Source organism: Cyrtonyx montezumae, unplaced genomic scaffold, assembly GCF_038088225.1.
Source record: "Cyrtonyx montezumae isolate F1298 unplaced genomic scaffold, pur_monq_1.0 scaffold_3, whole genome shotgun sequence".
In the NCBI taxonomy this organism is placed as follows: Eukaryota; Metazoa; Chordata; class Aves; order Galliformes; family Odontophoridae; genus Cyrtonyx; species Cyrtonyx montezumae.
In genome coordinates, this window is record NW_027072034.1 from 113647564 (window position 1) to 113662252 (window position 14689).

At 39.0% G+C, this 14689-nt stretch overlaps 1 protein-coding gene across 1 annotated transcript in view; it reads left to right on the forward strand.

The window, feature by feature from the left end:
- Nucleotides 1-14689, forward strand: part of LARGE1 (LARGE xylosyl- and glucuronyltransferase 1) — a 279675-nt gene that overhangs the window by 161665 nt on the left and 103321 nt on the right. Inside the window, exon 6 of the mRNA XM_065743076.1 lies at nucleotides 9639-9810. Coding sequence (XP_065599148.1) covers nucleotides 9639-9810 — 172 coding nt within the window. The remainder of the gene's footprint in view (nucleotides 1-9638; nucleotides 9811-14689) is intronic.

Sequence of the window (14689 nt, forward strand, 5' to 3'; positions counted from 1 at the left end):
CCTTCCACAAATCATCATCTTCTGCAATTCTTACTCCTGCATTGAGGTACCTTTTGATTTTTATTAGATACAAACAAGACTAGATTTGTCAGTCTTAACAGGGTGAAATATATCCTTTCCAAAACATTTGGGTTTTCTGCACATGATAATACTTCAGACCTACAGTTTTCTGACAGAGGTTGCTGCTTAATAACGGTCACTGTACCTATTTTGCTTTCTTCTTTCATCATCCTCAAAACATGCTCTTGTCCAAAATCTTACAGGGAAAATCACTTCCCATATTCTTGTCATAGAAGAGAGGCTATTGTCTATCCAACATAATGTGTTTATGCAGGAGATCGTGTCGCTTTTTATTCTGGCCAGTGTGTCTTAATGACACCTATTTAATACTACGCCATCATGAGCACTACAGATTGGTTGCCTCTGGACTTTAACCCCAAGAGCCGCATGGAAATTTGCCAAAATGCATAACACATAATGTCTGCTGCTAATGTGCATGTATTTGCATAGTTACTAGAATTAAAAAGCTGGCATCAACAATATTTTCATGAATTTGTATCTTCCCTGATGAATTAGTACAAAGAGCTTGTTGATTGAGTTCACTAGCAATTAAAGGGTCCTACTGATCTTTCTTATCTTTCTGTACCGGTGAACTGAGAAGGGCAGCCATGATTTGTTTTTGACTGTTGGCCAAATTCTAGCTGTGTCTACCTATCAGTCAACTTTTAGCAGAAAGTTTTGGCTTCTTGCCATTTTATATAGCCCAATCTACAGCTTTCCCTTTTCATTCATTCACTGACAGGAAAGAAAAAAAAAAAAGAGGATAAAGAAAGGCCTTATCTTCTTTTGTAAGGAAGACTTGCACTGTTACCAATACTGGAGAAGGAGGACTCAAAAGGTGCATGATTTATTGTCAATGGCTTCTCTCAGTACACTCTGACTCTTGTTGGTCCTTCACTCTTGACTACCACAATGGGAAAACAATTGAGTTGAGGCCAAAGTCCTCAAAGCAACAGGAAGCATCATGAACTAAGACTGTTCTGTCTTGTCTTTTCTGTTCTCCAGTTTCACATTGGAAAAGAATAGAGAAAAACAAAGAGATCTTTTAGCAATTTGGAGACAGCAAGGAACAGTGGAGAGAATTAAAAATGTCTCACAGGGAGAGTAAAGAAAAGGACTGATTTACAGTCAAATAGAAATTGTTCTTTTGTGTTTGCTGGGGTTAAGCAAGGAGGGAGTGATGGAAACCTGTTGGAGGAAAGCCAGCCAAAGCCCTAAGAGGAAGTAGATATTCCTCCAAGATCAATTACTCTTTGGTCATTTATTTTCTGAAGAAGCTATATAGATGATGTCTTGTCCCCTATCAGCAGAGACAAAAAAAGTGTCCATTTTACTTATATATCAGTCTGCAGTTTCATCCATATAAAGTAGATTAGTTGCGAACACAGAACGTGGCTTAACTCTTAGCATCTGCAGTTAATTTTGTTATTTTCTGGATTAACATCTTTAAATCAGGTTTTTCCCACTTATCTGCCCTTTCTATATCTGTGTGTATATTGGTGATAGATTTGGAAAGAAGGGCTTAAAAAAAAAAAGAAGAAAAGCAAGCACCAACATCAGACTGTGTTACAGACTTTGCTACAGAGATGAGAAGTAATTTGCAGTTATTTTGCTTTGCTATATGCTAATGCTGATTTGGGAGGTTTTATTTATTCTGTCGTTTTAATATCTAATCTTATTTTCCAGTTGTGACTTGCTCCATGAATTCTGCATTTGCTCTATGTTATCCAGGACCCAGAGGTTCAGATAATCATCTATTTCTATTGCAACCTTTTCGCTTACTGCTATTTGTATCCAGACTTGTTGCATGTATGTGTGGAAGATATCATCTGTTCATAAAGCAAGAGATGAGGCAGAATTCTATTAAAGTCACCAGTGCTTCTGTGATGAGTTAGAACAACAGCAGTAAAGGCCTGCAGGAGTAGAGAAATAATTTTGACAAAAACATATAAATTCCCCTTACAGTTGTTTCTCAGTGTGAATTAATATTATTTTTGTTAAGTACCCAGGCACTAGAAATTCTAAATCTAGAAAAGTTACACATCCTTGCTGGGTTCCTGGTATCCTTGACAACCATTCATATAAATAGTTAGGACCTGGTAGTGGGGAAGGGACTATCAATATAATAGAAACCTGTGAATCACATAGGAAGAATTAAACTCAAGGTTAAAGCTGTACGTTCACCAGCAAACGGGAGGAGAGTAGTCTGTTTTTTTTTAAATCAGGAGTCATCTGTTAATGTTGGCTGGATATGTGACAGGGAAGAAGCAAAGGTTTGGGTTTTTGTTGTTTTTCTTTCTTCCCCTCTCCACCCCCAAGGTGACGTGCAGATAGATTCCTTTTGGTGTTTACCTGGTGGCAGCTTTCAGGGGATGATTGCTTTCTTCCTCCTGGGCTCAATGCTCACTCAGAATTGACCCCTCCCTTTTGATTTTTTTTTTCTTAATTATCTATAGTACAGTGTAATAGTTACAGACATGAACGTTACCCATATTTATTTTTAACCTGATGCTCTTCTTTCTAAGATTGAGTTAATCCAGTCTCAGCAACAGTATGTTTAATCTTGTTCTGCTAAAGCAAGAGAGTGAGAAAAGGGATCAGCCAGGTGAGTTTAGATGTGAGGCACGACCACCATGAAATGGGAAAGACTGTCCTGAAACTAATCCTGATCTGTGCTTGTGCTGCTGGAATTGTGACTCTGTTTTCATGAATGGGAGAAGAGTCATGGGAAAAGTTCACAGCTGGATAAAGTTCTGCTTGTGTGAAACTGAAAAACAGTAATGAAAAATAACTGCAAGTCGAGAAAAGGTCCTGCTCTGTGCCAGCAATGCAATTTTATTTTTCCTGTCTTTTTATGCTTTGTGTTGCAAAAAAAGAAAAAATCAAAGACATAGTAAAATGATGGTCATTAAACAGTATTTTCCTTCAGCTGAGGAACTACCTGAAAACCACAGTTCTTCTAGTTTTGTCTTAAATAGAAGTCACCTGATTTAAAAACCTTTTTATCTCTCTACTTCTAGCATTCATTGCAGCACCAAAGCGCTAAATGAGTAACGAAAAAGCTGTGCAAACAAGTTATCAACTGTGGCTAGGAAGTTATTTACCCAATCTGAGAAAAATAACTTGTTATTATCTGATTCCATGATCAGAATTTCCATGGGTGTTTCCCATACTTGGGCTATCTATTAAGACTGTCTGAAGGAATGACCAAAGGATTTGGTTGGTCTTATTTCACAGAGAACCCTCCGGTTTTAAGTTCTTGCCCATTTTGGTACAAGTGGTGTTGCAGTGGCACAGGCTGCCCAGTGAGGTGGTGGAGTCGCTATCCCTGGAGGCGTTCTGTAACTGTTGTGGATGTGGCACTGGGGGATGTGGTTGCGGGCATAGTGGGGATCAGCTGACAGTTGGACTAGGTGATCTTTGAGATCCTTTCCAAACTTAATGATCCCATTTCTTTCATCGTCTGTCTCTGAGAGGAGTACGTGTAAGTGGCAGCTTCTGCCTGTGGGCATGAACCCCACCAATATGACCTTCAAGTTCTTGCAAGATATTCACCTTAGTGGTGCTTTTGTCAAGGAAGAGTATCTTTTATTTGGAGTGGAGATTATGATATTATTTAGAAGTGTAGGATTATTTTGATTTGTTTCAGGCACATCAAGGAAGACGCAATGAATGTAGTGAGAAAATCAGTACAGTATTGAAGGTTGCATTCTTACAGTGTTAAGAGTTTTAAGGACATGCTGACAGGGCAAATGCTTCATCAGCTAAACTTCTCCCATCTTACCATACTGAACAAGAAACATTTTCTGTAGCTCAGGGGGTGCTTCAGTACTATATTCTGTGAGTCAGGGAGGAATTTTGATAAGAACATGGGAAAATATGTTACTGAACAGACAAGAGGAAGGTGTAAGGACTGCAGCCTATTCAATTAGAATAGTCAGGTAGGGAGGTAGTCCGATTTGGTTAACACAGGAAAGACTGCATCTGCAAAGGAAATGTGGGGTCAGGTTTATGTGATTTGGTTAGCCAATTCTCTGAATGCTTTTGTAATGGTGCTGTTATGTACTTCCTCCCAGTCCAAGCAGAACATAGTAAGCCAGATTATTTTCTGTCAATGCTAGTACTTAAGAAAAGAGGTTAAGTGATGAGAGAAATGTTCCGCAGAATATCTTATTCTGTGCCAGCTACTGTTTTGGTGTTGTGATCTGTATATGATATATATATAAATCATAACCCAGCACTAGGGTGAGGCTTCCAATACAATGCCTCTTTTCTTGTACTTCACTTTATTGTTCTTATCCTAATTTTATTAATGTAGCAAAGAGAAGGATGAAGGCAGAAAAATAGTATTTGAAAATGAAGTACCTCAGCCTGTAAGTCTGAGGACGTTTAGAAGCATGACGTATAAAGAGGAATGTAATGATGTTTGAATTTAATTAATTGGGATTTTAGCAAATTGTAACTGTGTCCCATGCAACTTCAAGGTGTATTTTTCTTGTCACATAATCAGAGCACTTGCCCTCTTCTTTTTCATCCTCATGCTCATGACTGGCACTGATCCCTGTACCATACTTTTGACACTCAACTTTCCAAGCTCTCTTCCTCGTCCTTATCCTGATCCTATGATCAGGTGGCAGCTCTTACTAAAATGAGAGAAAAGAATCCTAACTGTGTGTGTACAGGACTGGGCTCTGAATTGGCCATAACCACGCAGGGAAACGGGTTTGCTATTAACGATAGTTCTGTGAAAAAGAATGACAGCCGAATTAAATTGGTAGATAGCAGGATCCAGACAAAGAGGAGTTGCAAATAAGCTGTGGGACTCTTTTTGCAGCAGGATGTTGCAGTTGCTTAACATTTACAGCACCTAAAAATGATCAAACTCACAGATGAAAAATTACTGAAAAACTGTTAACCACAGAAATACCACCTCTAGTGAAGACAGAGGAAAGTGGTGATGAAGTTGGTCTAGATCATCTCTGAAAGTCTCTTTTAGCTGAACTATTCTAGTCCAGTCTACTGTATTCTGTTCTACTCTACAATACTCTACTACTCTACACTATTCTGTGTTCTGAAGTTGAAGCGCGTTACCAGAGGATGGGAGTCTTTATGTGAGAGATACCACTGTAGAATTTCCCTGCATTTATGCTCCTCAGTAGGCACCTACCAGCCACTGTCTGCTATTAGAGGCTGGCTGTGGAGCTCTGCATACTTTTGACCTGGAACCATACAGGCACCCATAAGGTCTTTGTCCTCTCCTTTTGGGCACAGCTCCCACTCTCATTCCATCCATACGGGTAGCGTTTTCCACACTGCTCTCTGCTCAATCTACAAGTTTCCATCCCTTTCAGAGATGCTCAGGATACTACTTTAGGCGAACCATTTTCACTTACAGCTCAAGACTAATCTGTATTCACATGGAATAAATTAACCCTTTGCCTGCTTGTGGGGGGAAAACTAGTATATTTACCTCCCAAAATCTCTGCAGATCCTGAGAGAAGTGCAGTATAAGAGACTAACAATGGTGTCTGAATGTGTTTGTGGTGGCCTAATAGAAGAGTTGTGCTTTTCCTTTATTGTCAACAAGTGATTATAAATATAAAAATATCTAAAGCCTTGGTATGTAATTGCTATACAGTTTATTCACCGAAGAGTCATTTGTTTTCCCTCTCTCAGTCACAGAAACAGGGAGGCTTGATTTTATTTTTAAGCTGTATGTATTAGACTTGCAGCTGGAGCAGCTATGAAGAAGCTGAGTTGGGCTGTGTACCGCTTTTCCCAGAGATGTTCTGTGCAGTTAAGGAAGGCAGTGTGTTGGTAAAGTATCACTGCATATGGAGGCTGCTGTTGCCACTTCTCTACTATTTACTGAAGTAACCGGTTGTGTGTAGCATGCACTTGAGCATGTACTTCCTGTATTCACAGTCAGAAGAACTGAGTGATGTAGATAGTTTGTTTTCACTCTTCAATAATCATAGAATCACAGAAGGGCTTGGTTGAAATGGACCTTAAAGCCCACCTAGTTCCAACACCCTGGCTGTGGGCACTTCTGCCACCCACCAAATCAGGGTCCCATCCAATTTGTCCTTCAGTGCCTCCAAGGGATGAGGCAATAATAATAGAAATCACAGAAACACCAATGTTGCAAAAGACCTCCAAGATCCTCCATTTTGATGAAAGATCTCTTGAAAGACACTTTTTAACTTACCTTAATAAGTGGAAAAAAAAAAAAAAAAAGAATCACTGTCAACACCAGCTAAATGCTTCTCTTTACTCTCTTCTCATGAGCTAAAATACAGATTTTGAGAGCTAGAGATCTGAGATAAAAATGCAGACTGTGTTATTTCTACTGAAGTGAGAATTATACAAATGGGAAAGTATGTCATGCAATTTTGTGTCAGTTCACTCTTTTACTAACTCTTTTTTTCTGTTCCTGCCATATCTTCTAGGAATATTTGTTCTCAGAAAGCTTCTGCGATACAATTTGTGAAGCGAATGATTCATAAACATTCCTGTGTGAGCCATTTTAACCAGGCTAGAGAAAAATTATGTTAAGGCCTATAGAAAATACTGAGATAACTTTTAGATAAAGGAAATGGCTTAAGAGGGCAGCTTGGAGGTTCCGAATTTTGCAGGCATTTGTCCCTGCACTACCTTAACTATTTCAAACTGGCACTTAACTACTAGCACCTAATCAATCATAGCGCTCTTGTATTTTATTTTTAAGCAAGACTATATCCAATACATATAGAGAATGAGCCTTCACAGTGCTGTTGTGTAGGGTAAGGAGTTTTTCTTGGCGTGCATTTAGCATGGTTACCTTATTCATGATTAGCAAAGCCACCAAGAAATTATTCAGGGGTCTAATTAGGAACCTTTTTGTGTGTTAGTCAACACTACATCAGGGAGAGAGAAAATTTTAGAGAAGTTTAAGCAACTAACAGTTTAAGCTTCAACTGAAGCTCAAATCAAACACTATGGACTGCTTGGAACAGAGGCTGCACCTTTTCATTTTCAAAAGCAATCATTTCAAGTAGTAGGCTTCAGGATGGCAAGCTTGCTGTGCTGTTAAGATACTGGCAATCTTGAGGGCAAAGGAAGTAATGGCTCGTTGAAGGTGACTCTTTTCCACCTGCCTTTTTCCTTCTCTGCTATCTCAGGCTATCCAGGAGACATCTGAACCCCTGCCATATTAGTCTCATTTGCATAAACATATTAGGAGTTATTCTGGAGCAGTATTGCATTTGGACTAATTAAATGAGGGAATGCTAACCAAAATTAATAACACAGGAATGGATAACAATAAAATAAAGCTTAAGTCTCTAAAATTACATTCATTTCTGTGTTATGTCAGTATGACTAGAGAGCTGATCCCCATGGCTTGTACAGCACAGCTAAATCAAGTGACAGATTCAAGATGATATGCAGTGATTGGGGAACCAAGGTAAATGCTGCTTTGCTGGCACCTTGTTGTGGTGGTCTGTTCCTAGGACTATTGTGTTGAGAGAACTGGGATCACAAATACCCAGAGATTTGAGGATATGGGTTTGAAATTGTCTTTGTTACACACTTGGAAAACAGTTCTGGGGAGTATGGAGATTCATTTAAGTATACCTAGAGATTTAATAGTAGCATATTTCAGGGAGACAGAAATTAGATTTCTCTTCTAAGCACCATACGAATTACAGAGAGAAAAAGCAAAAAAGAATGAAGTGAGAATGATGGCTTCATAAATGAAATCATGCTGTGTGTTACTTCACTCAAGTTTATTTCATAGTGGTTTCTACCAGAGTCCTTGCATTTTTGCCCATTCACTTGCTTCTGCTAATTCTGGCATTCAACAGTGCAGATCTTACAGAGAGGAGCACAAGTATGTAACGCGTTCACTTGTTTAGGAGGCAGTGGCAGCAAAGTAGTGCAAGCAGATGATTACATGCATGTTATACATTCAGACGAGTCAATGCATGAATTGATTGCCAGGATGAGGTGCTTTCAAAAAATAAAACAAAAACCAACAACAAACAGAGCAAACAAACAAACAAAAAAACAACTTCACGCCTTGCAAGTTGTTTTAAGGTAATCTGACTTTCCCATCTTTCCTCTTAAAATTTGGCTTTTCTCCTTGAAGATTTGCTCTGGTATCCTCAGTCTTCTTAATTAACTTAGTGGGGGAAAGATCTACCCTGATACAGCTGTTGTGAGAATACTGAAGAAAGCTGTGTCACATGTTTTCAGAGGGAAAAGAGCAGGTCAGCTTACACTGCTAGAAGCCTTGTTTATATTCAGAAGGAAATGCACTCTAAGTAGCTACTAATAGCTTTTCTTCAACCACTCTTTCAACTTATAAATAAAGTTTAGGAATCTGTTTTGTTACCGGAAGGTTTTCTTGAAGAATTCTGGTGGAAATCAGTTCTTATGTGCAAAAGCTGTTTCACATAATAAATTTTACAGTGCCAGTAAACAGATATGAGACAGTTAAACAACAAAATCAAACTTCAGAGTTTTATGAATGCACTGGGCTTCTGCCTACCCTCTCTAAAGTTTAATATTCCAGACCAAATCCTGAAACCTTTCTCACTTAGGCCGCTGAAATTCAAAACGTTAATGTAAGTTAATGGCAGCACTACTCAAGAGAAAACATAGTATAAATCTGAGAATTTCAGTTCATGCCCTTTAGAACATTAAATGAAGAATTTCAGGCAGAGTAATAAGAACAACTTTTCAAAAACTTTTATATCCTGCTTTCAGTGATGATTTCTGGTATTTAAGAACTTGAGCTCACAAGAAGAAAATGAGTATTCTTATGAAACGTTCTAGTGCCAGTAGTATAGTGAAACATGAAAAGTCTCCTGACTAATTCTGGAAGCTGTAAAAATGCTTTGTTTAGCCCTTGTGGAAGAAGTATAAATGTTTAGATTTGTCCCCTTAATATATAAAAACCAAAAAAATATGGCTACGAATCTTCTGCTTTCAAGTATGACTGTAGATGTCAGTAGTTATGAGTTGAGACTATGTAGTCTAAGAAAAATTTGAACTGTCAATAAACAAAATGTTTGGCAATGTTATGGTCCACTGTTCCAAATGAGTGGCGCTTTAAAATCCTGACCTGTATATCTGTAATAAATAAAAGGAAAAAATAAATAAATTGTTAGTTCTAATTCACAGTCAGAAAATTACGTGAATACCAAACATGAGTTGTTTATTTTTGTTTTTGTTTTGTTTGAAAAATCAATTTATGTACATCATACCTGGAGTTTTTGATTAAATATATATTTAATGGATATACATCCATGGATACATGGATGTCTCATAGCAACCTGTACTATGTTGGAACGACTCATCTAATTTTAATTGTATTATATTAAGCAGTTGCCTCAATAAACCTTTTTGTTTCAGCCTTCAGAAACTTCAGCATACTTCAGAACTTCTGATGTTTATTTGAAAACATTTTTAAAATCGTTCTGTATTACTCATACTCAGAGATTTTCTACTAATACAAGAAAATAGTGTCAGAAAGAGGTAACATATCTAATGAAGATTATTTTTCTTTCTCTTTCCCACTTCCCTTTTCCTGTTAGTCGGAAGTATCTTGGATCCCCAACAAACACTACTCTGGGATTTATGGGCTGATGAAGTTGGTTCTCACTAAGACTCTACCTTCCAATCTTGAGCGAGTCATTGTCCTCGACACAGACATAACGTTTGCCACTGACATTGCTGAGCTGTGGGCCGTCTTTCACAAGTTCAAAGGTATTCTAATGATTTGTTTACTCTTTATTCATGGAGGAGGGACAGTGGTAAAGCAGACAGCAGAATGAACGCAAAAGGGCAATCTGAGTTACGCTGGATGTTTTCAGTCTTTCAGTATAGTTGTTCTGTTTGTGAACTCCTTCCTCAATAATGTTCCATGCAGAATGATGGACAACGCTGATTATCTGTGGAGTTTGTTTTATTGATCCAATTATTTGGATCAGGCAAGATTTTGACAATACAGTAGATGATAAAGAATTTATGAGCATGCTTTACTGAAGTACCATTCAATTCCTATAGGTATTCAGTACTTGGAAGAATTCATTTTATATTACTTCTTATTAATACAAACTGATTATTACTTTCAATATAACTTGTCTGAGGTGCTATTGAAGTGAATGAAGCTTGGATCGTATTTAGACTGAGGAGGAGGAAGAAGGAGGCAAATTTATACATCTGAGTAGAAATGAGTTACTGTTTGCTTCTGTTAAAAAGAGCTGATAGATGCATCTGGAAGTGTTCACCTGCTGTAGTTTCCTTCCCCATATCCCACAGCTCCTTGAAAATGTCCTTCATAGTTTGACAAAGAAGACAAAGTGACACTAATTTTAGAGTAACTGTAATGAGATGGTGACAGAAAAGCTCCTCACTTCCTTGTCACAAACCAGAGTACTTTCCTCACTAGCATACATCTAAAACCACCTAATTAATTCTCTCAGACTCACCTGTTGCCAGCTCTTCAGGGTCTGAGGCATACCCTATTGTTCTCTTGCCCTCAGAATGAGTACTGGGGTGCTGGTACCTGTAGAGGCATTCTGTTGTCCTGCTTAGACAGCTCACAGCCCTATAGAAGTTCAGCCTGGATGTTAGTTGGTTCTCTTTAAATCACCTCAGGCAAAAAAGTCAGCCTAAGTGAATGGGAGAATTTATTTACAGAAGCCGAAATAAACCACTCTGTTACAAAGGTGACAGAAGAGAGAGCCCATTCAGTCTACTTAAGCCATGCTGAAATCCAGAATGCCTTTTTGCCTTTCCCTGTACCTGGCTAACAGTCAGTAGCAATTATCTTCAGCTCTACTATCAAGCACTCAGTTCTAGTGCTTACTTCTCAATGCACTTCTCCACAGTGTTTTACACATAGCAGCAAGTTTCTCAGTGTCTACATCTTCTCATCTCCCAGATAGTCACATACAAAAAAAAGCTTAATCGCACAATCCTGTAGTGCAGGGAGCTCAGCAGGATGTGAGAGGACTCTGGAAAGCATGTATGCCCAAAAAAGTGATCCAAAACATTGGAGGGAAGAGAGAAATGAGTCTTTCAGCCCAAATTTGTGATCCAGCTTATTTTATAAAGTGCAATGCCATTAGGCAAAAATTCAATAGAAATGGATTGTGGAGGACAAGGGCAAATAGTCTGGAGGGATGCTGCTCTTTTACTTAGGAAAGGATTGATTAACTCACACAGTGTTTCTCAGTTTGTCATCAGTGTCTTTTTATTTTTTCTGACAATGTCACAAAATATACAAACGACATCTCATGTCGTTAGCCCCAAATATTCTTATAATGGGTCTGTCTTTAAATGAATGTTTTAGTCACCTACTCATTTCTCCCTTCAGAAATACCAAGTAAGTTTATGAAGACTTCTTTGGGATAGTTCAGTGTGTTTGTTGAAATATTACTTAAACAAAAGAGATGCAAAACTCTCGTGAAGCAAAATTCTAATCTCCAAAGGAGCCTGACATTATCCCTGACCCCAGCTTGAAGGGCAACAGGTTCCCTTCTGGAAATGTTCCAAGACCCAACTGTTGGCCTGAATTGCCCATATAAACTGCTTGCACCAGGATATTGTTTGAGTGCATAGAAGAATTTTTCACATCAGTGCAGGAAAGGTGAGTGCTTCCTTTTCTGGGTTGCTGCAGGGTAACACGTGGGATTGCCCAGCTCAGCCTTTTCCAGTCTGCAGCCAGGTGGAGATGGGAGAAGGATGTTGACTCTGTGGCAGACTCAGTGCTTGGGAAGACTTTTCTTCTCAAACCAAAATAGTGACTAGCAGAGAGCAGTAACTCAAGCTGTCTTCTTCTTGGAAGAAACTAAGTTCCATCTAAACACCAGGAAGAATTTGTTTATGATGAAGCAGTGACAGAGATGCTGTAGAGTCTCCTCTTTGGAGAACTTCATAACCTCTAGACATTGGCCTGGGCACCCTGCTATGAGTGTCCCTGCTTGAGCAGGGGTTGAATCTGATGACTCAGAGGTCCTTACCAGTGCCAGACATTCTGTGATTCTGTGAATCTCACATTAAGGATTGTCTTGCAATTTAGCCAGCTATGATTCACTGTGTAGAAAGGCCCCTCGGTATATTTTAAATAGTGCCTGAAATACCCGTTATCCTTGTGCTGCAAAGGTTCTTTCAGTCATTTCAAGGAGTGCAGGAAAGATCAGACCCTTATGTTGAAGCTTAATATATTAGTTGTTAAAACTACTATTACATCCGCTCTGTAGAAGGAAAAAGTTGAATAGAATTCCTTTGTAAATTACTGCTCTTCTGCCCTTTTCTGATAAGCTCTTTGTGTATGCCCTTATAATAAATGGTGCAACTGTACTGTGCACAAATTAAGGCTCTACACATGTGAATTTATTTGAAAATCTCTTCGAAGTAGCAACCTTAGGCTCAGGGAGAAATTCACACCTCTTTTCTGAAGCCTGAAATGCTGTCTTTCAGCAACGTGACGTTTAAAAATTTCTTTAATAATTATACAATCCCTAGTAATTATTAACTTTTGGAAACCAGTAACTTATTTCAAGAGTCAGATACAGCTTTTCAGCCGAGACTTGAACGTTCTACTTTAGTCTCATTCTCTCTTGTTCTCCCAGAGATAAGCAGTCTGTTTCTCTAGGACATATATATATACCTCCAAATACTGACTTCAAAGGTGTGAGTCTGCAGTCCGTCTGGTGAAGATAACCTGTCATGCATGTTTTCTGTGACATAGTTGACACTGATTAGGTTTTCTATTCATCTTTCACAGGATTTTGACAGTTCTAAACTTGAGAAAGCATCTAGCCTAAGGGCAGAAGCATGGGACTGTAGATCATATGCATTCTTAGATGAAGTGCTGCAAAGTATTTCAGACAGCAAGGATTAGTGTAACCAATATACTTCTATTGCAGAAACTGTGTGAATTCTTCTGAGAAAAGAGCCAGTCCAAAGCCATGCTCTCTGCCATCAATCTTAAACTTATTTTAAAGGCCACATCTGATAATTGTATTGATATTCTTGCTTACCCCGATTCTTGGTATTGAAACGTGGTAGTTTTATTCTAAGCTTCTGATTTTAACTATTTGTTAAATATGGGTTCTCAAGAGCATTCATTTTTAAATGCCTATGTTAATTTATTTGGGATCTGACTATTAACAGTCATAATTATTTGTTACAGATTACTGTTCTAGTCAGGATCACAGACTCTACGTACCATGGCTTCATAGTATCACTGAATCATTAATGTTGGAAACACCACTAAGATCATCTAGTCCTACTATCAGCCCATGCCTGTGACCACTCTGAGACCATGTCACTCTGTGTAACATCTACCCTTTTCTTGAACACCTCCTGAGATGATGACTCCACCACCTCCCTGGGCAGTCTGTGCCACTGCAGCACCACTCTTTCTGAGAAGAAATTTTTCCTAATTTCTAACCTGAACCTCCCCTGGTGTAACTTGAGGCCATTCCCTCTCGTTCTATCACTGATACCTGGGAAGAAGAGGCCGACCCCCACCTCACCACAACCTCCTTTCAGATCATTGTAGAGAGTGATAAGGTCTCCCCTGAGCACCTCCTCTTCTCCAAACTGAACAACCCCAGTTCCCTCAGCTGCCCAGAACTGAGCACAGCACTCGAGGTGCGGCCTCACAGTGCTGAGTACAGAGGGGTGGTCACCTCCCTGCTCCTGCTGGCTGCACTATTGCTGATAGAAGCCACGATGCCCTTGGCCTTCTTGGCTACCTGGTCATATATAAATAGCAAGGAACATTGTCTGTGCTTTACTTAGTTTTAGGTGACCTTTCTCATGTCTGCCCAGTTCCCTTAGGCCATCACTGTACATGAGACAGAGATGAGGCCTGTGAGTGAGACCTGAATAATTTCTGTAGAGGTCAGTGTTGAGGACCCCTTTATTGAATGGAATTCCATGTCTAAGTACATGTAGTAACTCAGAGGCTTTACAGAGCAGTGATGACTTACCACAATATGTTAGTCTCACAATCCAGCCAGCTAATACAATGAAAGCTTTAATTACATTTAAACAGTACAACAGGATAGAAATTAACTAGTGTGTTCCAAATAACTCTACCTGTAGATTAAGTCATCCAGAGAATATAAACTACAATTAGTGTTGATCTGTGCGAATTAGTCTTCTGTGAAAAGCTGAGTAAGACATTAAGGCAGAATCACCTACCTTCATTACCAAAATATCCAAGAAGGGGAAATGGCAAGTTTGTGAGAAAGACCGTTGTATCTGTATTCCTACTTTGCATGAGTAAAAACATGCCGTAGGTGCTTGCCTTGTGTCAGGAGCTCAAACAGTGATAAAAATCCATATGGATATCTCAAATAACAGAAAAGGTCAACAGTGATTTTGGTACAGGATCAAGTGCCCACAGTGCACGAAGGATTGACGTGTTGTCAATCCCAAACCTAGAATTCGTAATCACTCAGCGTGTGAGTGCTCTGGTGCACTGCTCTGCAGAATGCCTGAGGTAACAATCTACATTCATGTTAGTTTTGAGGTTCTTTGGGAAAAAGAGCAAACAAAAGAATCACAACCATCCTAAAATTCACCATCTCTTGTGTAGGTGGTTTAGTAGTGACATTCCTATGAG